This window comes from Oncorhynchus gorbuscha, linkage group LG02 (assembly GCF_021184085.1).
Source record: "Oncorhynchus gorbuscha isolate QuinsamMale2020 ecotype Even-year linkage group LG02, OgorEven_v1.0, whole genome shotgun sequence".
Lineage (NCBI taxonomy): Eukaryota > Metazoa > Chordata > Actinopteri > Salmoniformes > Salmonidae > Oncorhynchus > Oncorhynchus gorbuscha.
Window position 1 is genome coordinate 4799613 of NC_060174.1, and position 27568 is coordinate 4827180.

Below are 27568 nucleotides of genomic sequence, written 5' to 3' on the forward strand. Positions count from 1 at the left end.
GGTTGACGCTTCAGAGGTAGGCGTGGGAGCCATTCTATCCCAGCGCTTCCAGTCTGACGATAAGGTTCATCCTTGCGCTTATTTTCTCATCGCCTGTCGCCATCTGAGCGCAACTATGATGTGGGTAACCGTGAACTGCTCGCCATCCGCTAGCCCTAGGCGAATGGCGACAGTGGTTGGAGGGGGCGACCGTTCCTTTTGTCGTTTGGACAGACCATAAGAACCTTGAGTACATCCGTTCTGCCAAACGACTTAATGCCCGTCAAGCTCGTTGGGCGTTGTTTTTCTCGTTTGAGTTTGTGATTTCTTACCGTCCGGGTAGCAAGAACACCAAGCCTGATGCCTTATCCCGTCTGTTTAGTTCTTCTGTGGCTTCTACTGATCCCGAGGGGATTCTTCCTTATGGGCGTGTTGTCGGGTTAACAGTCTGGGGAATTGAAAGACAGGTTAAACAAGCACTCACGCACACTGCGTCGCCGCGCGCTTGTCCTAGTAACCTCCTTTTGTTCCTGTTTCCACTCGTCTGGCTGTTCTTCAGTGGGCTCACTCTGCCAAGTTAGCTGGTCATCCCGGTGTTCGAGGCACTCTTGCGTCTATTCGCCAGCGCTTTTGGTGGCCGACTCAGGAGCGTGACACGCGCCGTTTCGTGGCTGCTTGTTCGGACTGCGCGCAGACTAAGTCGGGTAACTCTCCTCCTGCCGGTCGTCTCAGACCGCTCCCATTCCTTCTCGACCATGGTCTCACATCGCCCTAGACTTCATTACCGGTCTGCCTTTGTCTGCGGGGAAGACTGTGATTCTTACGGTTGTCGATAGGTTCTCTAAGGCGGCACATTTCATTCCCCTCGCTAAACTTCCTTCCGCTAAGGAGACGGCACAAATCATTATCGAGAATGTATTCAGAATTCATGGCCTCCCTGTCAGACAGAGGCCCGCAATTCACGTCACAGTTTTGGAGGGAGTTCTGTCGTTTGATTGGTGCGTCCGTCAGTCTCTCTTCGGGTTTCATCCCCAGTCTAACGGTCAAGCAGAGAGGGCCAATCAGACGATTGGTCGCATACTACGCAGCCTTTCTTTCAGAAACCCTGCGTCTTGGGCAGAACAGCTCCCTGGGCAGAATACGCTCACAATTCGCTTCCTTCGTCTGCTACCGGGTTATCTCCGTTTCAGAGTAGTCTGGGTTACCAGCCTCCTCTGTTCTCATCCCAGCTTGCCGAGTCCAGCGTTCCCTCCGCTCAAGCGTTTGTCCAACGTTGTGAGCGCACCTGGAGGAGGGTGAGGTCTGCACTTTGCCGTTACAGGGCACAGACTGTGAGCCGCCAATAAACGCAGGATTAAGAGTCCAAGGTATTGTTGCGGCCAGAGAGTGTGGCTTTCCACTTGCAACCTTCCTCTTACGACAGCTTCTCGTAAGTTGACTCCCGGTTCATTGGTCCGTTCCGTGTCTCCCAGGTCGTCAATCCTGTCGCTGTGCGACTGCTTCTTCCGCGACATCTTCGTCGCGTCCATCCTGTCTTCCATGTCTCCTGTGTTAAGCCCTTTCTTGCACCCCCGTTCGTCTTCCCTCCCCCCTCCCGTCCTTGTCGAGAGCGCACCTATTTACAAGGTACATAAGATCATGGACATGCGTTCTCGGGGACGGGGTCACCAATACTTAGTGGATTGGGAACGGTCCTGAGGAGAGGAGTTGGGTTCCGTCTCGGGACGTGCTGGACCGTTCACTCATTGATGATTTCCTCCGTTGCCGCCAGGATTCCTCCTCGAGTGCGCCAGGAGGCGCTCGGTGAGTGGGGGTACTGTCATGTTTTGTCATTTATTATCTTGTCTTGTCCCTGTGCTTCCCATTCTATTCGTTTCCCTCTGCTGGTCTTATTAGGTTCTTTCCCTCTTTCTATCCCTCTCTCTCCCCTCCCTCTCTCACTCTCTCGCTCTCTCTTCTCTCTATCGTTCCGTTCCTGCTCCCAGCTGTTCCTATTCCCTAATCAATCATTTAGTCTTCCCACACCTGTTGATCCTTTCCCCTGATTAGAGTCCCTATTTCTTCCTTTGTGTTCCGTTCCTGTCCTGTCGGTTCCTTGTCTAGAATTCACCGTGCTGTGTTTGTGTATCGCCCTGTCGTGTCGTGTTTTCCTCAGATGCTGCGTGGTGAGCAGGTGTCTGAGTCTGTCTGGTTCAAGTGCCTTCCCGAGGCAACCTGCTGTTCACCTGCTGTTCAAGATCGAGTCTCCAGTTTGTCCTCGTCATTTCGAGTGAAAGTTGTGTTTTTTGTTTGTATTTACTTTACTGGATTAAAGACTCTGTTTTCGCCAAGTCGCTTTTGGGTCCTCTTTCACCTGCATGACACAGATGGTTTAGACCCTTTCTTCTTTAAGGTTGCTGCCCCTATCATCACCACGCCTCTCTCTGACCTGTTTAACCTGTCTCTCCACTCTGGGGAGGTTCCCATTGCTTGGAAAGCAGCCATGGTTCATCCTTTATTTAAAGGGGAAGATCAAGTTGATCCTAACTCTTATAGGCCAATTTCTATTTTGCCCTGTTTATCAAAAGTGTTGGTAAAACTTGTCAGTAATCAACCGACTGGCTTTCTTGATGTCTAGTATTCTCTCTGGTCTGCAATCTGGTTTCCGCTGAGGTTATGGATGTGTCACTGCAACCTTAAAGGTCCTAAATGATGTCACCCATTGCCATTGATTCTAAGCAATATTGTGTTGCTATTTTTATTGACTTGGGCAAAAAGCTTTTGATACGGATACCATTCCATTATTGTGGTCCTGGCTAAGGAGTTTTGATGTCTCTGAGGGGTCTTTGGCCTGGATCGCTAACTATCTCTCTCAAAGAGTGCAGTGTATAAAGTCAGAACATCTGCTGTCTCAGCAACTGCCTGTCACCAATGTAGTACCCCAAGGTTTGATCCTAGGCCCCAACCTCTTCTCAACTTACATCAACAACATAGCTTAGGCAGTAGGAAGATCTCTCATCCATTTATATGCAGATGATACAGTCTTATACTCAGCCGGCCCCTCCCTGGATTTTGTGTTAAACACTCTTACAACAAAGCTTTCTTAGTGTCCAACAAGCTTCCTCTTCCTTTAACTGACTTGCCTAGTTAAATAAAGGTTACACACACTAACACACCACACTGACCAAAACGTTATTTTGTTGGCATTTACGCATGTAAAATACTGTACAATCAAAATACTGTATTTCTTTGACTTATTTGCTGGGCTGTTTCGTTGTTCATTTGTTCAGTCGTTTCAACCAGGATTTCATCATACGTGTCAAGCAGTGAAGTTTCAGCTCTGTCTGTCCGTGTCCTCTCCTCCTCGGTGCTTCACTGTCACTGTGTCCGTTTCCATCTTGTCCAGCTCTGTCTGTCCGTGTCCTCTCCTCCTCGGTGCTTCACTGTCACTGTGTCCGTTTCCATCTTGTCCAGCTCTGTCTGTCCGTGGCCTCTCCTCCTCGGTGCTTCACTGTCACTGTGTCCGTTTCCATCTTGTCCAGCTCTGTCTGTCCGTGGCCTCTCCTCCTCGGTGCTTCACTGTCACTGTGTCTGTTTCCATCTTGTCCAGCTGTGTCTGTAACATTTCATGTAAACCCTGCTTCTTGTCTGCATCAAAGTAAAGGTCCTTGTACCTAGCATCCAACATGGTGGAGACACAGTAAAGAGAGAATGCCTGTTAAAGAAGTAGCGGTCCTTGTACCTAGCATCGAGCATGGTGACGACACAGTAAAGAGAGAATGCCTGTTAAAGAAGTAGCGGTCCTTGTACCTAGCATTGAGCATGGTGGTGACACAGTAAAGAGAGAATGCCTGTTAAAGAAGTAGCGGTCCTTGTACCTAGCATTGAGCATGGTGACGACACAGTAAAGAGAGAATGCCTGTTAAAGAAGTAGCGGTCCTTGTACCTAGCATTGAGCATGGTGGTGACACAGTAAAGAGAGAATGCCTGTTAAAGAAGTAGCGGTCCTTGTACCTAGCATCCAACATGGTGGCGACACAGTAAAGAGAGAATGCCTGTTAATGAAGTAGCGGTCCTTGTACCTAGCATTGAGCATGGTGGTGACACAGTAAAGAGAGAATGCCTGTTAAAGAAGTAGCGGTCCTTGTACCTAGCATCCAACATGGTGGTGACACAGTAAAGAGAGAATGCCTGTTAATGAAGTAGCGGTCCTTGTACCTAGCATTGAGCATGGTGGTGACACAGTAAAGAGAGAATGCCTGTTAAAGAAGTAGCGGTCCTTGTACCTAGCATTGAGCATGGTGGTGACACAGTAAAGAGAGAATGCCTGTTAAAGAAGTAGCGGTCCTTGTACCTAGCATCGAGCATGGTGACGACACAGTAAAGAGAGAATGCCTGTTAATGAAGTAGCGGTCCTTGTACCTAGCATCCAACATGGTGGCGACACAGTAAAGAGAGAATGCCTGTTAAAGACGTAGCGGTCCTTGTACCTAGCATCCAACATGGTGGCGACACAGTAAAGAGAGAATGCCTGTTATAGAAGTAGCGGTCCTTGTACCTAGCATCCAACATTGTGGTGACACAGTAAAGAGAGAATGCCACCGAATCACTTGTTCACAGCCTCGAGTACTTTTGTAAGTTAACGCCACGGTCTGTGTGGACAGTTTTGATGAACAGGCGTTTCAATGCCATGACAGAGGGTATCACGTCTGCTGCAGACACAGTTGATGAGCTTATTTCTCCAGTCAGTTGGTTCGAATGGCGCTAGATGTATGGTCATGTTTCCAAGATTCAAACATGTTCTCAAAAGCCATTGAAATGCCAGCAGCGTTATGAGAACCAGCACATTCTTAACCAATGTGGTTTTCCCCAGTACAAAATCCTCATCGACCCACTGGGCTGTCAGACTCAGCATGCTCATGGGGCTGACATCGGCTGGTCCAAATGTCGATTCATGAAGCTAATAACAGTGACGCCCATAGCAAGTAGATAGATGTGAGTTTCAACAGTACTGTGTAACTCTGGTAGGTATAATCTGAAGTCAAATGTCTACTGTTTGCTGACCATCTGGTGCTTCTGTCCCCAACCAAGGAGGGCCTACAGCAGCACCTAGATCTTGTGTATAGATTCTGCCAGACCTGGGCCCTGACAGTAAATCTCAGTAAGACAAAAATAATGGCGTTCCAAAAAAGGTCCAGTTGCCAGAACCACAAATACAAATTCCATCTAGACACTGTTGCCCTAGAGCACACAAAAAACTATACCTACCTCGGCCTAAACATCAGCACCAGAGGTAAATTCTACAAAGCTGTGAACGATCTGAGAGACAAGGCAAGAAGAGCATTCTATGCCACCAAAAGGAACATAAAATTCAACATATCAATTAGGATCTGGCTAAAAATACTTGAACAGTTGCAGAACCCATTGCCCTTTATGGTTGTGAGGTCTGGGGTCCGCTCACCAACCAAGAATTCACAAAATGGGACAAGCACCAAATTGAGACTCTGCATGCAATATCCTGCAAAAATATCCTCCGTGTACAATGTAGAACAACAAATAATGCATGCAGAGTATGAGTCCCCTAAGAAAGCTGGTCCTGGGGCTCAGTTCACAAACACAAACACACCCTACAGAGCCCTAGGAAAGCAACACAATTAGACCCAACCAAATCACGAGAAAACAAAAAAATAATTACTTGACAGATTGGAAAGAATTAACAAAAACTAGAATGCTACTCATCCCTAAACAGAGAGTACATAGTGGTAGAATACCTGACCACTGTGACTGACCCAAACTTAAGGAAAGCTTTGACTATGTACAGACTCAGTGAGCATTGCTATTGAGAAAGGCCGCCATAGGCAGACATGGCTCTCAAGAGAAGACAGGCTATGTGCACACTGCCCACAAAATGAGGTGGAAACTGAGCTGCACTTCCTAACCTCCTGCCCAATGTATGACCATATTAGAGACACATATTTCCCTCAGATTACACAGATCCACAAAGAATTCGAAAACAAACACGATTTTGATAAACTCCCATATCTACAGGGTGACATCACAGTGTGACATCACAGCAGCGAGATGTGTGACCTGTTGCCACCAGAAAAGGGCAACCAGTGAAGAACAAACACCATTGTAAATACAACCCATATTTATGTTTATTGATTTTCCCTTTTGTACTTTAACTATTTGTACATCATTACAACTCTCTATATATACATAATATGACATTTGAAATGTCTTTATTCTTTTGGAACTTCTGTGAGTGTAATGTTGACTGTTAATTTGTATTGTTTATTCCACTTTTGTATATTATCTACTTCCCTTGCTTTGGCAACATTAACACATGTTTCCCATGGTAATAAAGCCCCTTGAATTGAATTGATAGAGGGAGAGGAGAGAGAGAGAGAGCGAGAGGTAACATGGAGAGGGTAGAGAGAGAGAGAGAGAGAGAGAGAGAGAGAGAGAGAGAGAGAGAGAGAGAGAGAGAGAGAGAGAGAGAGATGGAGGGGGTAGAGAGAGAGAGGAGCGGAGAGGTGAGGCAAAGCGAGAGAAGGAGAGATGGAGGAGAGGAGAGAGAGAGAAAGATATAGAGGAGAGAGATAGAGGTGAGGGGGGATAGGGGCACAGACAACAGCAGGAGGACAGCAGGAGGACGGCAGGTGAACAACAGGAGGACAGCAGGAGGACAGCAGGAGGACAGCAGGAGGACGGCAGGAGGACAGCAGGAGGACAGCAGGAGGACAGCAGGTGAACAACAGGAGGACAACAGGAGGACAGCAGGAGGACAGCAGGAGGACAGCAGGAGGACAGCAGGAGGACAGCAGGAGGGCAGCAGGTGAACAACAGGAGGACAGCAGGAGGACAGCAGGTGAACAACAGGAGGACAGTAGGAGGACAGCAGGTGAACAACAGGAGGACAGCAGGTGAACAGCAGGAGGACAGCAGCTGAACAACAGGAGGACAGCAGGTGAACAACAGGAGGACAGCAGGAGGACAGCAGGAGGACAGCAGGTGAACAACAGGAGGACAGAAGCTGAACAACAGGAGGACAGCAGGAGGACAGCAGGAGGACAGCAGGTGAACAACAGGAGGACAGCAGGAGGAGAGCAGGAGGACAGCAGGTGAACAGCAGGAGGACAGCAGGTGAACAGCAGGAGGACAGCAGGTGAACAACAGGAGGACAGCAGGAGGACAGCAGGAGGACAGCAGGTGAACAACAGGAGGACAGTAGGAGGACAGCAGGTGAACAACAGGAGGACAGCAGGAGGACAGCAGGAGGACAGCAGGTGAACAGCAGTAGGACAGCAGGAGGACAGCAGGAGGACAGCCAGAGGACAGTAGGAGGACAGCAGGAGGACAGCAGGAGGACAGCAGGTGGACAGCACGTGGGTGTGTTTGTACTCACGCGTCAGGTCCTCGTCAGCCATCGTTAGGGTGCTTCGCTCCACCTCCAGTCGGTTCCTCTCCCCCTCCAGAGAGGACACTAGCTCCTGGCCCTCAAAGACACACGTCTCTAGAGACTCCTTCTCCGCTCTGACAGACAGCACATACAGAGAGAATTAAGCATTTATTGAATTAGAGAGAGAGAGAACGACAGAGAGAGAGAGAGAATGACAGAGAGAGAGAGAGAATGACAGAGAGAGAGAGAGAGAATGACAGAGAGAGAGAGAGAGAGAGAATGACAGGGAGAGAGAGAGAGAACGACAGAGAGAGAGAGATACGACAGAGAGAGAGAGAGAGAGAGAGAGAGAGAGAGAGAGAGAGAGAGAGAGAGAGAGAGAGAGAGAGAGAGAGAGAGAGAGAGAGAGAGAGAGAGAGAGAATGACAGAGAGCTGGTAGTCCCATCCACCAAACTACCAGGTGTGAAACAGGGAAGAGACTCAGGGGGTATGCTAATTTGATAAAGTGCAGAACCCACTCTATTAAATGAATCAAAACAGGAACATTTTACATCTGACTAGAAATTCAAAAGGAAATGATCTTAACAGAGAAAAATGTCCTCCTGTGTTCTACCTATATCCCCCCACTAGAATCCCCATACTTTAACGAAGACAGCTTCTCCATCCTGGAGGGGGAAATCAATCATTTCCAGGCCCAGGGACATGTACTAGTCTGTGGCGACCTAAATGCCAGAACTGGACAAGAACCTGACACCCTCAGCACACAGGGGGACAAACACCTACCTGGAGGTGACAGCATCCCCTCCCCCATATGCCCTCCAAGACACAACTATGACAACATAACCAACAAAAACAGGTTACAACTCCTGCAGCTCTGTTGCACTCTGGGTATGTACATAGTTAATGGTAGGCTTCGAGGGGACTCCTACAGTAGGTATACCTATAGCTCTGTTACACGCTGGGTATGTACATAGTCAATGGTAGGCTTCAAGGGGACTCCTACAGTAGGTATACCTATAGCTCTGTTATACACTGGGTATGTACATAGTTAATGGTAGGCTTCGAGGGGACTCCTATGGTAGGTACACCTACAGATCATCTCTTGGCAGTAGTACTGTAGACTACTTTATCACTGACCTCAACCCAGAGTCTCTCAGATCGTTCACAGTCAGCCCACTGACACCTCTATCAGACCACAGCAAAATCACAGTAGAAAATCTTAACTGTATATTTGACCTCTCAACTTCCCTATCAAATCTATAAATGTCGAACAGAAAATTTAAAATTAACAACAATGACAAATGGTTTGATGAAGAATGCAAAAACCTAAGAAAGAAATTGAGAAACCTGTCCAACCAAAAACATAAAGACCCAGAAAACCTGAGTCAACGCCTTCACTATGGTGAATCACTAAAACAATACAGAAATACACTACGGAAAAAGAAGGAACAGCACGTCAGAAATCAGCTCAATGTAATTGAAGAATCCATAGACTAACCACTTCTGGGAAAATTGGAAAATACCTCAAATAAAAAAAATAAAAAGAGTTATCTATCCAAAATGGAGATGTATGAGTAAGCCACTTCTCCAATCGTTTTGGCTCTATAACAAAGAGCAAAAACATATACACGATCAAAAACAAGTATTAGAATCAATTATTAAAGACTACCAGAACTCACTGGATTCTCCAATTACATTGAATGAGCTACAGGACAAAATACAAACCCTCCAACCCAAAAAGGCCTGTGGTGTTGATGGTATCCTTAATGAAATTATCAAATATACAGACAACAAATTCCAATTGGCTATACTAAAACTCTTTGAAATCATCCTTGGCTCTTGCATCTTCCCCAATATTTGGAACCAAGGACTGATCACCCCAATCCACAAAAGTGGAGACAGATTTGACCCCAATAACTACCGTGGGATATGCGTCAACAGTAACCTTAGGAAAATCCTCTGCATTATTATTAACAGCAGACTCGTACATTTCCTCAGTGAAAACAATGTACTGAGCAAATGTCAAATTGGCTTTTTACCAAATTACCGTACAACAGACCATGTATTCACCCTGCACACTTGACAAACAAACAAACCAAAACAAAGGCAAAGTCTTCTCATACTTTGTTGATTTCAAAAAAGCCTTTGACTCAATTTGGCATGAGGATCTGTTGTACAAATTGATGGAAAGTGGTGTTGGGGGTAAAACATACGACATTATAAAATCCATGTACACAAACAACAAGTGTGCAGTTAAAATTGGCAAAAAACACACACATTTCTTCACACAGGGCCGTGGGGTGAGACAGGGATGCAGCTTAAGCCCCACCCTCTTCAACATACATATCAATGAATTGGCGCGGGCACTAGAAAAGTCTGCAGCACCCGGCCTCCCCCTGCTAGAATAAAATGTCTACTGTTTTCTGATGATCTGGTGCTTCTGTCCCCAACCAAATCAAATCAAATCAAATTTTATTTGTCACATACACATGGTTAGCAGATGTTAAATGCGAGTGTAGCGAAATGCTTGTGCTTCTAGTTCCGACAATGCAGTGATAACCAACATGTAATCTAACTAACAATTCCAAAACTACTGTCTTATACACAGTGTAAGGGGATAAGGAACATGTACATAAGGATATATGAATGAGTGATGGTACAGAGCAGCATACAGTAGATGGTATCGAGTACAGTATATACATATGAGATGAGTGTGTAGACAAAGTAACAAAGTGGCATAGTTAAAGTGGCTAGTGATACATGTGTTACATAAGGATGCAGTCGATGATGTTGAGTACAGTATATACATATGCATATGAGATGAATAATGTAGGGTAAGTAACATTATATAAGGTAGCATTGTTTAAAGTGGCTAGTGATATATTTACATCATTTCCCATCAATTCCCATTATTAAAATGGCTGGAGTTGGGTCAGTGTCAATGACAGTGTGTTGGCAGCAGCCACTCAATGTTAGTGGTGGCTGTTTAACAGTCTGATGGCCTTGAGATAGAAGCTGTTTTTCAGTCTCTCGGTCCCAGCTTTGATGCACCTGTACTGACCTCGCCTTCTGGATGATAGCGGGGTGAACAGGCAGTGGTTCGGGTGGTTGATGTCCTTGATGATCTTTATGGCCTTCCTGTAACAACGGGTGGTGTAGGTGTCCTGGAGGGCAGGTAGTTTGCCCCCGGTGATGCGTTGTGCAGTCCTCACTACCCTCTGGAGAGCCTTATGGTTGAGGGCGGAGCAGTTGCCGTACCAGGCGGTGATACAGCCCGCCAGGATGCTCATCGAGTGCTTTTGTGCATCTGTAGAAGTTTGTGAGTGCAGTTTGTTTTGGTGACAAGCCAAATTTCTTCAGCCTCCTGCCCTCACCTCCTCCCTGTAGGCCGTCGTCGTTGTTGGTAAGCCTACCACTGTTGTGTCGTCCGCAAACTTGATGATTGAGGTTTGTGCGTGGCCACGCAGTCGTTGAATAGGCGCTGCTCGATGTGGATAGGGGGTGTTCCCTCTGCTGTTTCCTGAAGTCCACAATCATCTCCTTAGTTTTGTTGACGTTGAGTGTGAGGTTATTTTCGCTGACACCACACTCCGAGGGCCCTCACCTCCTCCCTGTAGGCCGTCTCGTCGTTGTTGGTAATCAAGCCTACCACTTCCGCAAACTTGATGATTGAGTTGGACGTGGCCACGCTGTCAGTGTGGGCTGGACCAATGAGGATCAGTTTGTCTGTGAGTACCCAGTTGTATGCCGAGCTTGGAACTATGGTGTTGAAAAGTCGATGAACAGCATAGGTACCCTCTTGTCCCACTATTGCATGTCTGTGGACCTATTTGGGCGGTAAGCAAATTGGAGTGGATGAACTGCAGCACCTAGATCTTCTGCACAGATTCTGACAGACCTGGGCCCTGACTGTGAATCTCAGTAAGACCAAAATAATGGTGCACCACATAGAGCACACAAAAAAAATACTTGCCTAAAAATACTTGAATCAGTTATAGAACACATTGCCCTTTCTGGTTGTGACCAAGAATTCAACCAAGAACAAAATGGGACAAACACCAAATGAAGACTCTGCATGCAGAGCAAATAATGCATGCAGAGCAGAATTAGGCCGATACCCACTAATTATCAAAATCCAGAAAATAAACTTTAAATTCCACAACCACCTAAAAGGAAGCGATTCCCAAACCTTCCATAACAAAGCCATCACCTACAGAGAGATGAACCTGGTGAAGAGTCCCCTAAGCAAGCTGATCCTGGGGCTCTGTTCACAAACACAAACACACCCTACAGAGCCCCAGGACAACAACACAATTAGATTTCATCTACTTCACTTGCTTTGGCAATGCTAACATGTCTGTCCCATGCCAATAAAGCCCCTTGAATTGAATTGATTTGAATTGAGAGCGAGAACGACAGAGAGAGACAGCGAGAGAGAGAGAGAGAGAGAGAGAGAGAGAGAGAGAGAGAGAGAGAGAGAGAGAGAGAGAGAGAGAGAGAGAGAACGAGAGAGAGAGAGAGAGAGAACGACAGAGAGAGAGAGAGAGAGAGAGAGAGAGAGAGAGAGAACGACAGAGAGAGAGAGAGAGAGAGAGAGAGAGAGAGAGAGAGAGAGAGAGTACATCTGCTGCAGTGCAATAACACACACACACACACACACACACACACACACACACACACACACACACACACACACACACACACACACACACACACACACACACACACACACACACACACACACACACACACACACACACACACACACACACACACACACACACACACACACACACACACAAAGTTTGGTAAAGAAGTTAGGGCTCTGAAAATAGGACCGTTGAAACCCTATAGGTACATGAAGCAGTAAAATTCAATGGACCACGGTTGGTATACTCCGTCAATAAAACCCAACCTGAAACGTCTTGTTACACAACGACACACGTTCTGTACAAGAAAGAACCAGACCCACATAACCACACTCCCTCCCTCCCTCCCCACGCCCAAACACACACTGTCTTACCTGAGAATCGCCAGCTCCTGTTCCAGGCCCCATGCCCTGCGGTCAACGGCAGTCAGCTGGACCCCCAGACTGGCCTTGTCCTTGGCCACATCCTCTCTGTCATGATGGGCCCTCTGCAGGGCCACAGCCTTGCTGTCCAGCTCTCTACGGCAGGAAGTCAGTTGGTCGGACAAGGACTGGACCTGCTTATTAACCTGGGCATAAACACAGGGACATCTTATAGACATCACAACCACCAACCACAGACTGACCTGCTAACTGACACAGAGACATCACAACCACAGACTGACCTGGTAACTGACACAGAGACATCACAACCACAGACTGACACAGAGACATCACAACCACAGACTGACCTGCTAACTGACACAGAGACATCACAACCACAGACTGACCTGCTAACTGACACAGAGACATCACAACCACAGACTGACCTGCTAACTGACACAGAGACATTACAACCACAGACTGACCTGCTAACTGACACAGAGACAGTGCATTCGTAAAGTGTTCAGTAAAGTACAGCCTAACCCTAAAATTGATTACATAAAAACATTTTCCAACACACAATACCTCATAATGACAAAGCGAAAACAGGGTTCAAGACATTATTGCAGATTAATAAAAAATTGAAAACAGAAATACTTGTTTCAAGTCAAATCAAATCGTTAGTGGTCACATACACATGGTTGGCAGATGTTAATACGAGTGTAAGCTAAATGCTTGTGCTTGTAGTTCCCGACAGTGCAGTAATATCTAACAAGTAATCTAACAATTCCCCAACAACTACCTAATACACACACATCTAAAAGGGTGAATGAGAACATGGACATAGCGGCATAGGCAAGATGCAGTAGATGGTTTAAAATACAGTATATACATGTGATATGAGCAATGTAAGATATATAAACATTATTAAATACAGTATATACATGTGATATGAGCAATGTAAGATATATAAACATTATTAAATACAGTATATACATGTGATATGAGCAATGTAAGATATATAAACATTATTAAATACAGTATATACATGTGATATGAGTAATGTAAGATATATAAACATTATTAAAGTGGCATTATTTAAAGTGTCTAGTGATTGGGTCTCCATGTAGGCAGCAGCCTCTCTGAGTTAGTGATAGCTGTTTAACAGTCTGATGGCCTTGAGATAGAAGCTGTTTAACAGTCTGATGGCCTTGAGATAGAAGCTGTTTAACAGTCTGATGGCCTTGAGATAGAAGCTGTTTAACAGTCTGATGGCCTTGAGATAGAAGCTGTTTAACAGTCTATGGCCTTGAGATAGAAGCTGTTTACCAGTCTGATGGCCTTGAGATAGAAGCTGTTTAACAGTCTGATGTCCTTGAGATAGAAGCTGTTTAACAGTCTGATGGCCTTGAGATAGAAGCTGTTTAACAGTCTGATGGCCTTGAGATAGAAGCTGTTTAACAGTCTGATGGCCTTGAGATAGAAGCTGTTTAACAGTCTGATGGCCTTGAGATAGAAGCTGTTTAACAGTCTGATGGCCTTGAGATAGAAGCTGTTTAACAGTCTGATGGCCTTGAGATAGAAGCTGTTTAACAGTCTGATGGCCTTGAGATAGAAGCTGTTTAACAGTCTGATGGCCTTGAGATAGAAGCTGTTTTTCAGTCTCTCGGTCCCAGCTTTGATCCACCTGTAATGACTTCTGGATGATAGTGGGGTGAACAGACAGTGGCTCTGGTGGTTGTTGTCCTTGATGATCTTTTTGGCCTTCCTGTGACATTGGGTGGTGTATGTGTCCTGGAGGGCAGGTAGTTTCCCCCCGGTGATGCGTTGTGCAGACCGTACCACCCTCTGGAGAGCCTTACGGTTGAGGGCGGAGCAGTTGCCGTACCAGACTGTGACAGGAGGCTCTCGATTGTGCATCTGTAAAATTTTGTTGGGGTTTTGGCTGACAAAGCTACATTTCTTCAGCTGCTTAGTGGGCTTGATTACCAACAACGACGATACAGCCTACAGGGAGGAGGTGAGGGCACTCAGTGTGGTGTCAGGAAAACAACCTATCACTCAATGTCAACAAAACAAAGGAGATGATCGTGGGCTTCGGGAAACAGCAGAGGGAGAAGCCCCCTGTCCACATCGAAGAGACAGCAGTGTAAAAGGTGGAACGTTTTACATTTCTAGGCACATCACAGACAAACTGAAATGGTCCACCAACACAGACAGTGGTTTTTATTGATTTTATTTCACCTTTATTTAACCAGGTAGACAAGTTGAGAACAAGTTCTCATTTGCAACTGCGACCTGGCCAAGATAAAGCAAAGCAGTGCGACACAAACAACAACACAGAGTTACACATGGAATAAACAAACATGCAGTCAATAATACAGTAGAAATTTACATGAAATAAAAATAAAAAGTATATATAATATGTGCAAATGAGGTAAGATAAGGGAGAAAAGCAATACATAGGCCATTACAATCTAGCAATTTAAACAGTGGAGTGAATAGATGTGCAGAAGATGAGTGTACAAGTAGAGATACTGGGGTGCAAAGGAGCAAGATAAATAAATAAATACAGTATGGGGATGAGGTAGATAGATGGGCTGTTTACAGATGGGCTACAGTATGTACAGGTGCACTTATCTGTGAGCTGCTCTGACAGCTGGTGCTTAAAGCTAGTGAGGGAGATATGAGTCTCCAGCTTCAGTGATTTTTGCAGTTCATTCCAATCATTGGCAGCAGAGAACTGGAAGGAAAGGCGACCAAAAGAGGAATTGACTTTGGGGGTGACCAGTGAGATATACCTGCTGGAGCGCTTGCGACGAGAAGGTGCCGCTATGGTGACCAGTAAGCTAAGATAAGCCGGGGTTTTACTTAGCAGAGACATGTAGATGACCTGTAGCCAGTGGGTTTGGAGACGAGAATGAAGCGAGGGCCAACCAACTAGAGCGTACAGGTCGCAGTGGCGGGTAGTGTATGGGGCTTTGGTGACAAAACGGATGGCACTGTGATAGACTGCATCCAATTTGTTGAGTAGGGTGTTGGAGGCTATTTTATAGATGACATCGCCAAAGTCAGGGATCGGTAGGATGGTCAGTTTAGCAGCTCTTTCAGAACACCAGCTATCTGGATTTGGGTGAAGGAGAAATGGTGGGGGCTTTAGCGGGTTGCTGTGGAGGGTGCCGGGCAGTTGACCGGGGTAGGGGTAGCCAGCTGGAAAGCATGGCCAGCCATAGAGAAAAGCTTATTGTTAATCTCAATTATAGTGGATTTATCGGTGGTGACAGTGTTTCCTAGCCTCAGTGGGCAGCTGGTCTTATTCTCCATGGACTTTACAGTATCCCAGAACTGTTGAGTTTGTACTACAGGATGCACATTCCTAACTGCCTGTGTATATTTGTTCCTAACTTCTCTGAAAAGTTGCATATCACGGGGGCTATTCGATGCTAATGCAGGATGTTTTTATGCTGGTCAGCTCTGGAGTGAACCAAGGGATATATATGTTCGTAGTTCTACATTTTTTGAACGGGGCATGCTTAGTTAAGAGGGTGAGGAAGGCACTTTTAAAGAATAACCAGGCTTCATCTACTGACGGGATGAGGTCAATGTCATTCCAGGATACCCCTTATCGCAGTGTTTTAGGGAGCGTTTGACAGTGATGAGGGGTGGTTGTTTGTTCGCAGACCCATTACGGATGCAGGCAGTGATCGCTGAGATCTTGATTGAAAACAGCAGAGGTGTATTTGGAGGGCGAATTAGTTAGGATGATATCTATGAGGGTGCCCGTGTTTACGGATTTGGGGTTGTACCTGGTAGGTTCATTGATCATTTGTGTGAGATTGAGGGCATCAAGCCTAGATTGTAGGATGGCCGGGGTGTTAAGCATGTCTCAGTTTAGGTCACCTAGTAGCGCAGGCTCAGAAGATAGATGGGGGGCAATCAATTCACATATGGTGTAGAGGGCACAGCTCGGAGCAGAGGGTGGTCTATAGCAAGCGACAACAGTGAGAGACATGTTTCTGGAAAGGTGAATTTTAGAAGTAGAAGCTCGAATTGTTTGGGTACAGACCTGGATAGTAAGACAGTAGATTGCAACACATCCCCCTTTGGCAGTTCTATCTTGGCGGAAAATGTTATAGTTAGGGATGGAGATATCAGAGTTTTTGGTGGTTTTCCCAAGCCAGGATTCAGACGTGGCTAAGACATCCAGGTTGGCAGATTAGCTAAAGCAGTGAGTAAAACAAATTTAGGGAGTAGGCTTCTAATGTTAACATGCATGAAACCAAAGCTTTTACAAACTTAGGGTAGTGAATGCATAAGTACTCAGACCATTTGCTATGAGACTAGAAATCGGACTCAGGTTTAACCTGTTTCCACTGATCATTCTTGAGATGTTTCTACAACTTGACTGGAGTCTACCTGTGGTAAATTCAATTGATTGGACATGATTTGGAAAGGCACACACCTGTCTATATAAGGTCCCACAGTTGACAGTACATGTCAGAGCAAAAACCAAGCCATGAGGTCGAAGGAATTGTCTGTAGAGCTCCGAGACAGGATTGTGATGAGGCACAGATCTGAAGAAGCATTTCTGCAGCATTGAAGATCCCCAAGAACATAGTGGCCTCCATCATTCTTAAATGGAGAATTTTGGACCCACCAAGACTCTTCTGAGTGCTGGCCGCCCGGCTAAACTGAGCAATCAGGGAGAAGGGCCTTGGTCAGGGAGGTGACCAAGAACCCGATGGTCACTCAGACTGAGCTCTAGAGTTCCTCTGTGGAGACGGGAGAACCTACCAGAAGGACAACCATCTCTGTAGCACTCCACCAATAAGGCCTTTATGGTAGAGAGTAAAAAGCACATGACAGCCCACTTTAAGTTTGCCAAAAGTCACCTAAAGACTCTCAAACCATGAGAAACAAGATTCTCTGGTCTGATGAACAAGATTGAACTCTATGGCATGAATGCCACGCGTCACATCTTGAGGAAACCTGGGACCATCCCTACGGTGAAGCATGGTGGTGGCAGCATCATGCTGTGGGGATGTTTTTCAGCTGCAGGGATTGGGAGACTAGTCAGGATGGAAGGAAAGATGAAAAGAGCAAAGTACAGAGAGATCCTTGATGAAAACCTGCTCAGACTGGGGCAAAGGTTCACCTTCCAACAGGGCAATGACCCTAAGCACACCGGCAAGGCAACGCGGGAGTCTTTGAATGTCCTTGAGTGGCCCAGCCCGGACTTGAACCCGATTGAACTTCGGAGAGATCTGAAAATAGCTGTGCAGTAACGCTCCCCATCCAACCTGACATAGCTTGAGAAGATCAGCTGAGAGGAATGGGGGAGACTCCAAAAATACAGGACAAAGTACCGTGTAAATGGTCTGAATATTTATGTACATTTGATATTTCAGTTTTTTATTTGTAATACATTTGCAAAAAAATATATATATATGTTTTTGCTTTGTCATTATGGGGTATTGTGATGTCATTATGGGGTATTGTGATGTCATTATGGGGTATTGTGATGTCATTATGGGGTATTGTGATGTCATTATGGGGTATTGTGTGTTAATTGATGTGGGAAAAAAGCAATTTAATACATTTTAGAATAAGGCTGGAATGTAACAAAATGGGGGAAAAGTTAAGGGGTCTGAATACTTTCAGACCCCTTTTTTGTGTGTGTGCTGTGTTTGTCCATAGACGACACCAGGCTTTCCGATTAGGGAAGGAGAGGGTCAAACGTTCACCAGATCTAAATTATTATTCACCGTACGGTAATCCTATATCACGCAGTAACATAATTATTATTTTTTTAAACGGGATATTGCCCGTCAATCAGAGAGTTTATGTTGAGGCTCCAGGGTAAAAAAAATCATGGCCTGTAATGCCAAATACCTCTTCCCCATTCCTTTTATATTCCCTACATAGTGCACTGCTTTTAACCAGAGCCCCTATGGCACCCTGGTCAAAAGTAGTGCACTAGGGAACAAGCGTGCCATTTGGGACGTTGCCTTGGTAACCTCTCACAATGCAGGATATCATAATATTACCCTGTAATTCTAGAGTTTTCCCTGCTGAGTGGAAAAGACCATTTCCTGACATGCTAGGCTTCAAATTCCCAAAACCGTTCACTACTGTTGACCAGAGCAGAGGTAGTGCACTATATAGGGAATAGGGTGCCATAGGGACTCTGGTCTAAAGTAGTACACTATATAGGGAATTGGGCTCTGGTCTAAAGTTGTGCACTATATAGGGAATAGGGTGCCATAGGGACTCTGGTCTAAAGTAGTGCACTATATAGGGAATAGGGCTCTGGTCTAAAGTAGTGCACTATACAGGGAATAGGGCTCTGGTCTAAAGTAGTGCACTATATAGAGAATAGGGCTCTGGTCTAAAGTAGTGCACTATACAGGGAATAGGGGCTCTGGTCTAAAGTAGTCCAGTATACAGGGAATAGGGCTCTGGTCTAAAGTAGTGACCTATATAGGGAATAGGGCTCTGGTCTAAAGTAGTGCACTATACCGGGAATAGGGGCTCTGGTCTAAAGTAGTGCACTATATAGGGAATAGGGCTCTGGTCTAAAGTAGTGCACTATATAGAGAATAGGGCTCTGGTCTAAAGTAGTGCACTATATAGGGAATAGGGGTCTGGTCTAAAGTAGTGCACTATATAGGGAATAGGGCTCTGGTCTATAGTAGTGCACTATACAGGGAATAGGGGCTCTGGTCTAAAGTAGTGCACTATACAGGGAATAGGGACTCTGGTCTAAAGTAGTGCACTATATAGGGAATAGGGCTCTGGTCTAAAGTAGTGACCTATATAGAGAATAGGGCTCTGGTCTAAAGTAGTGCACTATACAGGGAATAGGGGCTCTGGTCTAAAGTAGTCCACTACATAGGCAATAGGGGGTAGTGCTGAGCAACTATATAGGGAATAGGGGGTAGTGCTGAGCGATTAGGTATTTTTGAAGTCAGATCAGTTATGGTTCGATTCGTTAAAAATAATAATATTTCGGTTTTCGGTTTTGATAATGAAATGTAACATGAAATAATAAACATGGAAAATATTCCACATTGGGTCGATATCAGTAGAAAAACATGAAATTACGATGGTAGAACATTTTCTTTGTATATTAATATTTTATTCCTTCAAATAATAATCTGCCAGCCAGGCAGTAAGAGCCAGCCAGCCAGGCAGTAAGAGCCAGCCAGCCAGGCAGTAGCAGCCAGCCAGCCAGGCAGTAAGAGCCAGCCAGCCAGGCAGTAAGAGCCAGCCAGCCAGGCAGTAAGAGCCAGCCAGCCAGGCAGTAGCAACCAGCCAGCCAGGCAGTAGCAACCAGCCAGGCAGTAGCAGCCAGCCAGCCAGGCAGTAAGAGCCAGCCAGCCAGGCAGTAAGAGCCAGCCAGCCAGCCAGCCAGCCAGCCAGGCAGTAAGAGCCAGCCAGCCAGGCAGTAGCAACCAGCCAGCCAGGCAGTAAGAGCCAGCCAGCCAGGCAGTAAGAGCCAGCCAGCCAGGCAGTAGCAGCCAGCCAGCCAGGCAGTAGCAACCAGCCAGCCAGGCAGTAAGAGCCAGCCAGCCAGGCAGTAAGAGCCAGCCAGCCAGCCAGCCAGGCAGTAAGAGCCAGCCAGCCAGGCAGTAAGAGCCAGCCAGCCAGGCAGCAGCAACCAGCCAGCCAGGCAGTAAGAGCCAGCCAGCCAGGCAGTAGCAGCCAGCCAGCCAGGCAGTAGCAACCAGCCAGCCAGGCAGTAAGAGCCAGCCAGCCAGGCAGTAAGAGCCAGCCAGCCAGCAACCAGCCAGCCAGGCCAGCCCAGCCAGCCAGCCAGGCAGTAAGAGCCAGCCAGCCAGGCAGTAAGAGCCAGCCAGCCAGGCAGTAGCAACCAGCCAGCCAGGCAGTAGCAGTCAGCCAGGCAGGCAGTAGCAACCAGCCAGCCAGTAGCAACCAGCCAGGCAGTAGCAGCCAGCCAGGCAGGCAGTAGCAACCAGCCAGCCAGTAGCAACCAGTCAGGCAGTAGCAGCCAGCCAGGCAGGCAGTAGCAACCAGCCAGCCAGCCAGTAGCAACCAGCCAGCCAGGAAGGCAGTAGCAGCCATCAAGTCAGTAGCAACCAGCCAGCCAGTCAGTAGCAACTAGCCAGCCAGGCAGTAGCAGCCAGCCAGCCAGGCAGTAGCAACCAGCCAGCCAGGCAGTAGCAGCCAGCCAGCCAGGCAGTAGCAACCATCCAGCCAGGCAGTAGCAGCCAGCCAGCCAGGCAGTAGCAGCCAGCCAGCCATGCAGTAGCAACCAGCCAGCCAGGCAGTAGCAACCAGCCAGCCAGGCAGTAGCAACCAGCCAGCCAGGCAGTAGCAGCCAGCCAGCCAGGCAGTAGCAACCAGCCAGCCAGGCAGTAGCAACCAGCCAGCCAGGCAGTAGCAGCCAGCCAGCCATGAAGGCAGTAGCAGCCAGCCAGCCAGGAAGGCAGTAGCAGCCAGCCAGCCAGGAAGGCAGTAGCAGCCAGACAGCCAGGCAGTAGCAACCAGCCAGCCAGGCAGTAGCAGCCAGCTAGCCAGGCAGTAGCAACCAGCCAGCCAGGCAGTAGCAACCAGCCAGCCAGGCAGTAGCAGCCAGCCAGCCAGCCAGGCAGTAGCAGCCAGCCAGCCAGGCAGTAACAGCCAGCCAGGCAGGCAGTGGCAGCAAGACAGCAAGGCAGGCAGTAGAAACCAGCCAGGCAGGCAGTAGCAGCCAGCCAGCCAGTAGCAGCCAGCCAGCCAGGCAGTAGCAGCCAGCCATTAGCAGCCTGCCAGCCAGTAACAGACAGCCAGCTAGCCAGTAGCAGCCAGCCAAACAGCCAGTAGCAGCCAGGCAGCCAGGCAGGCAGTAGCAGCCAACTAGGCAGTAGCAGCCAGCCAGGCAGGCAGGCAGCCAGCCAGGCAGTAGCAACCAGCAAGACAGCCAGGCAGCCAGGCAGGCAGTAGCAGCCGACTAGGCAGTAGCAGCCAGCAAGCCAGCCAGCCAGGCAGTAACAGCCAGCCAGCCAGCCAGCCAGTAGCAGCCAGCCAACCAGCCAGTAGCAGCCAGGCAGCCATGCAGGCAGTAGCAGCCAACTAGGCAGTAGCAGCCAGCCAGGCAGGCATCCAGCCAGGCAGTAGCAGCCAGCCAGGCAGTAGCAGCCAGCCAGCCGGGCTGTAGCAGCCAGCCAGCCAGGCTGTAGCAACCAGCCAGGCAGTAGCAGCCATCCAGCCAGCCAGGCAGTAGCAGCCAGCCAGCCAGTAGCAGCCAGCCAACCAGGCAGTAGCAGCCAGCCAGTTTGTAGCAGCCAGCCAGCCAAGCAGTAGCAGCCAGCCAGCCAACCAGCCAGGCAGTGGCAGCAAGCCAGCATGGCAGGCAGTAGAAACCAGTCAGGCAGGCAGTAGCAGCCAGCCAGCCAGTAGCAGCCAGCCAGGCAGTAGCAGCCAGACAGTAGCAGCCAGCCAGTAACAGCCAGCCAACTAGGCAGTAGCAGCCAGCCAGTAGCAGCCAGCCAGTCAGTAGCAGCCAGCCAACTAGGCAGTAGCAGCCATCCAGCCAGGCAGGCAGTAGCAGCCAGCAAGCCAACCAACCAGCCAGTAGCAGCCAGCCAGCCAGCCAGTAGCAGCCAGCCAACCAGGCAGTATCAGCCAGCCAGCCAGGCTGTAGCATCCAGCCAGGCTGTAGCAGCCAGCCAGCTAGGCTGTAGCAGCCAGCCAGCTAGGCTGTAGCAGCCAGCCAGGCAGTAGCAACCAGCAAGACAGGCAGCCAGGCAGTAGCAGCCATCCAGGCAGTAGCAACCAGCAAGACAGCCAGGCAGCCATGCAGTAGCAGCCAGCCAGCCAGCCAGGCACTAGCAGCCAGCCAGGCAGCAGCCAGCCAGGCAGTATCAGCTAACCAGCCAGGCAGTAGCAGCCAGCCAGCCAGCCAGGCAGTAGCAGCCAGCCAGGCAGTGGCAGCCAGCCAGCCAGCCAGGCAGTAGCTGCCAACTAGGCAGTAGCAGCCAGCCAGGCAGTTAGGCAGACAGCTAGGCAGGCAGTAGCAACCAGCCAGCAAGGCAGTAGCAGCCAGCCAGCCATGAAGGCAGTAGCAGCCAGCCAGTCAGTCAGTATCAGCCATCCAGCCAGACAGGCAGTAGCAGCCAGCCAGCCAGTAGCAACCAGCCAGGTAGGCAGCCAGGCAGTAGCAGCCAGCAAGACAGCCAGGCAGTCAGGCAGTAACAGCCAGCCAGGCAGTAGCAGCCAGGCAGGCAGCCAGCCAGGCAGTAGCAACCAGCAAGACAGCTAGGCAGTAGCAGCCAGCCAGGCAGTAGCAGCCAGCCAGGCAGCAGCCAGCCAGGCAGTATCAGCTAACCAGCCAGGCAGTAGCAGCCAGCCAACCAGCCAGCCAGTAGCAGCCAGCCAGAGGCAGCCAGCCAACCAGGTAGTAGCAGCCAGCCAGCTAGGCAGTAGCAGCCAGCCAGCCATGAAGGCAGTAGCAGCCAGCCAGTCAGTATCAGCCATCCAGCCAGACAGGCAGTAGGAGCCAGCCAGCCAGTAGCAACCAGCCAGCCAGCCAGCCAGGCAGTAGCAACCAGCAAGACAGCCAGGCAGCCAGGCAGTAGCAGCCAGCCAGCCAGCCAGCCAGCCAGGCAGTAGCAAACAGCAAGACATCCAGCCAGCCAGGCAGTAGCAGCCATCCAGGCAGTAGCAGCCAGCCAGCCAGGCAGTAGCAGCCAGGCAGTAGCAGTAAGCCAGCCAGACAGTAGCAGTCAGCCAGCCAGGCAGTAGCAGCCAGCCAGACAGTAGCAGTACGCCAGCCAGCCAGCCAGCCAGACAGTAGCAGTAAGCCAGGCAGGCAGTAGCAGCTAGTCAGCAGTAACCAGTGTACTGTACTGTCATCAGTCATCCTATTTAGCTAGCCTAACTAGAGATATGTGGAGAGCTGACTGACTAAATCATTATACTAGTTCTTCAACGTAGATAAGGTAAACTTCCAGAAACAGTTTCTGTTTCCTACTTGTTGTGTATATTCCTCTCTCTTATGTAACGTAGAAGGCGTGAAAGTGTATCTGTCCAGAGATCTGTATGTAATGAGGAGATGCTCATGTGTCCGCCCTAACAATGGGAGTCCCAAAGGAAGGGAAGGCAGGCGACAAGCTGAGGACCAAGCTAAGCACATAGAAACATATTGGGTTTCATTTGGACAGATTTTGGCGAGAGTGAAACCTCTTTCCTCTCTGAGCGCAATGGATTATGGTCATTGTAGTTAATTAACACGTTTCTGCGCTGAACTCGGTTAAATATTTGTTTAAAACTTCTTGAGGATCAGTGGGACTGATTTCGCCCTATTATAAAGGTGACAGTGGATTAATTTATTTTTTGGGGGGGGATGGATTGTCATTTACATTTACATTTAAGTAATTTCGCCTGCCATTTTAGGTCTGTTATACTCACAGACATTATTTTAATAGTTTTAGAAACGTTAGAGTGTTTTCTCTCCAAATCTACCAATCTATATGCATATCCTAGCTTCTGGGCCTGAGTAACAAGCAGTTTACTATGGGCACGCTTTTCATCCGGAGGTCAAAATATCGCCTCCTATCACAAAGAAGAAAGAAAGAAAACTACAACTCCCTTCAGCCCAACACGCCACATAGATTTGTCCTGGGAATTATTGGATTTCTCTCTAGACAAACAACGCATTGGGGTTTAGAAAAACAAATGAACGAAATGGAATTCAAGTACTGTTTGAACACCAATAACGATTGCCATTTATTTGTTTTTGGGAAATGAACAAACTAAATATTAATCGCAGGATGTCATACAGCCTCTCATTAGCTAAATACGAAAAGGAAGCCATAGACCAATATTAAGAGTGTGAATTGCTCCCAAATAAGAGCTATAAAACAACGAGCAGAAAGTGATGTAGTGTCGTAGTTTATCTCAGATAAATTATCGGATAATGTTTGGAAGGGATTTGTCCAGATGGAATGTTTAACAATCGTGAACATTCTCTCTATCAACACAGAGTTCTATTCTAATAAAACAGTCAAATGGAATGATTTCTAATGTTGCTGAGAGGAAACAGAACAGGAAAACTCTGGGATTGGGATTAGGAGGAGGGAAAGAGTGGTACAGGTTCAGTGTACAGCCGTACAGGCGCTAATTTATTGGTTCTTTCACTCATCCCATTCTGCTTCGATGTTACATGTCTGTAATATCTATTTATCCTTTCCAGCTCACATGCGTACACGAGGATCCCCTGCCTTCCCCTCTCCCATGTTCCTCATAAAACACATTGCAGAGCCAAGATTCACATCGGAGTCAGAGAAAGAGGTGTTGAGTACCAAGGCAGATGGATCCAATATCTCCTATTGGGTTTTAATGTGACAATGAGACCCATAAAGCTGCTCAGAGCTGTGAATCACTAGTGGTGTGACTCCCTTAGGTGGAGGGGGAGGAAGGAGGAGGGAGGGTGGGGGTGGGAGGTGGAGGTGGAGGGAGGAGAGAGGGAGGAGAATGAAGGGATGACTGAGGGACAATGAGGAGGACACAGGAATGGCAGGAGGGAGTGAGGTAGGGAGGGCTGAGAAGAAGATAGGGAGGAAGGGAGGTAGGGATGGAGGAGAGAGGGAGGGAGGGGAATGAAGGGATGACCGAGGGAAGATGAGGAGGACACAGGAATGGCAGGAGGGAGTGAGGTAGGGAGGGCTGAGAAGAAGAAGATAGGGAGGAAGGGAGGTTGGTGGTTGAAGATTTCCCTCTAGTGGTGTGGGGGCTGTGCTTTGGCAAAGTGGGTGGGGTTATATCCTTCCTGTTTGGCCCTGTCCGGGGGTGTCCTCGGATGGGGCCACAGTGTCTCCTGACCCCTCCTGTCTCAGCCTCCAGTATTTATGCTGCAGTAGTTTATGTGTCGGGGGGCTAGGGTCAGTTTGTTTATCTGGAGTACTTCTCCTGTCCTATTCGGTGTCCTGTGTAAATCTAAGTGTGCGTTCTCTAATTCTCTCCTTCTCTCTTTCTTTCTCTCTCTCGGAGGACCTGAGCCCTAGGACCATGCCCCAGGACTACCTGACATGATGACTCCTTGCTGTCCCCAGTCCACCTGGCCATGCTGCTGCTCCAGTTTCAACTGGCCTGGGCCCTAGGACCATGTCCCAGGACTACCTGACATGAGGACTCCTTGCTGTCCCCAGTCCACCTGGCCATGCTCCTGCTCCAGTTTCAACTGTTCTGCCTTACTATTATTCAACCATGCTGGTCATTTATGAACATTTGAACATCTTGGCCACGTTCTGTTATAATCTCCACCCGGCAGCCAGAAGAGGACTGGCCACCCCACATATGCTCTCTCTAATTCTCTCTTTCTTTCTCTCTCTCGGAGGACCTGAGCCCTAGGACCGTGCCCCAGGACTACCTGACATGATGGCTCCTTGCTGTCCCCAGTCCACCTGACTGTGCTGCTGCTCCAGTTTCAACTGTTCTGCCTTATTATTATTTGACCATGCTGGTCATTTATGAACATTTGAACATCTTGGTCATGTTCTGTTATAATCTCTACCCGGCACAGCCAGAAGAGGACTGGCCACCCCACATAGCCCGGTTCCTCTCTAGGTTTCTTCCTAGGTTTTGGCCTTTCTAGGGAGTTTTTCCTAGCCACCGTGCTTTTACACCTGCATTGTTTGCTGTTTGGGGTTTTAGGCTGGGTTTCTGTACAGCACTTTGAGATATCAGCTGATGTACGAAGGGCTATATAAATACATTTGATTTGATTTGAAGGGAGGTAGGGATGGAGGAGGGAGAGAGGGAGGGGAATGAAGGGATGACCGAGGGAAGATGAGGAGGACAGAGGAAAGGCAGGAGGGAGGGCTGAGAGGAAGAAGATAGGGAGGAAAGGAGGGAGGATCAAGAGGAGGTCTGAGCCTGACCTGTGCATGCTGTTCCAGGATTTGGTTGTTCTCCCTCTGCAGCAGTGCCAGTTCAGCCTCCAGTCTCTGGTTGGTTTCCTGCAGGAGGCTATAGGAGCTCTCCAGGGACCGTCTGTCAGCGATCAGGTCCTGGAGCTCCTGCTGCAGCCTCCCCATCTCCTCCCTGGCCGAAGCCCTCTCCACCTCCGCCTCCCGACGACGCTCACCTAGCTCCGCCTTCTCACCCTCGATCTGGAACCACATGCAATCATCTTGAATCCATCTCATTTAATGTTTTTGTGATTCCTCACCTCACCTCCTCACCTCCTCCTCACCTCACCTCCTCCTCACCTCACCTCCTCACCTCCTCCTCACCTCACCTCCTCCTCACCTCACCTCCTCCTCACCTCACCTCCTCCTCACCTCCTCCTCACCTCACCTCCTCACCTCCTCCTCACCTCACCTCCTCCTCACCTCACCTCCTCCTCACCTCCTCCTCACCTCCTCCTCCTCACCTCCTCCTCAACTCACCTCCTCCTCACCTCAACTCCTCCTCACCTCACCTCCTCCTCACCTCACCTCCTCCTCACCTCACCTCCTCCTCACCTCCTCCTCACCTCAACTCCTGCTCACCTCACCTCCTCCTCACCTCACCTCCTCCTCACCTCACCTCCTCCTCACCTCCTCCTCACCTCACCTCCTCCTCACCTCAACTCCTGCTCACCTCACCTCCTCCTCACCTCCTCCTCACCTCACCACCTCCTCACCTTACCACCTCCTCACCTTCTCCTCACCTCACCTCCTCCTCACCTCACCTCCTCCTCACCTCACCTCCTCCTCACCTCACCTCATCCACACCTCCTCTTCACCTCACCTCACCACATCCTCACCTCATTCTCATCCTCACCTCCTCCTCACCTCACCTCATCCTCACCTCCTCCTCACCTCACCTCATCCTCACCTCCTCCTCACCTCACCATCTCCTCACCTCATTCTCATCCTCACCTCCTCTTCACCTCACCTCCTCCTCACCTCATCCTCACCTCACCACCTCCTCACCTCATCCTCACCTCACCTCACCTCCTCCTCACCTCCTCCTCACCTCACCCACTCCTCACCTCACCACCTCCTCACCTCACCACCTCCTCACCTCATCCTCACCTCACCTCACCTCCTCCTCACCTCATCCTCACCTCACCACCTCCTCACCTCATCCTCACCTCTCCTCACCTCCTCCTCACCTCCTCCTCACCTCACTGCACCACCTCCTCCTCACCTCACCTCCTCACCTCCTCCTCACCTCACCTCCTCCTCCTCACCTCACCTCCTAGTAG

The 27568-nt window shown here is 48.7% G+C and overlaps 1 protein-coding gene across 1 annotated transcript in view; it reads right to left on the reverse strand.

Annotated features, from left to right (window-relative positions):
• The window catches only part of crocc2 (ciliary rootlet coiled-coil, rootletin family member 2), a 201131-nt gene that overhangs the window by 70251 nt on the left and 103312 nt on the right, over positions 1 to 27568 (reverse strand). The window contains exons 17-19 of the mRNA XM_046292232.1: positions 26256 to 26486; positions 12385 to 12578; positions 7367 to 7494 (exon numbers count right to left, since the gene is read on the reverse strand). Coding sequence (XP_046148188.1) covers positions 7367 to 7494; positions 12385 to 12578; positions 26256 to 26486 — 553 coding nt within the window. The remainder of the gene's footprint in view (positions 1 to 7366; positions 7495 to 12384; positions 12579 to 26255; positions 26487 to 27568) is intronic.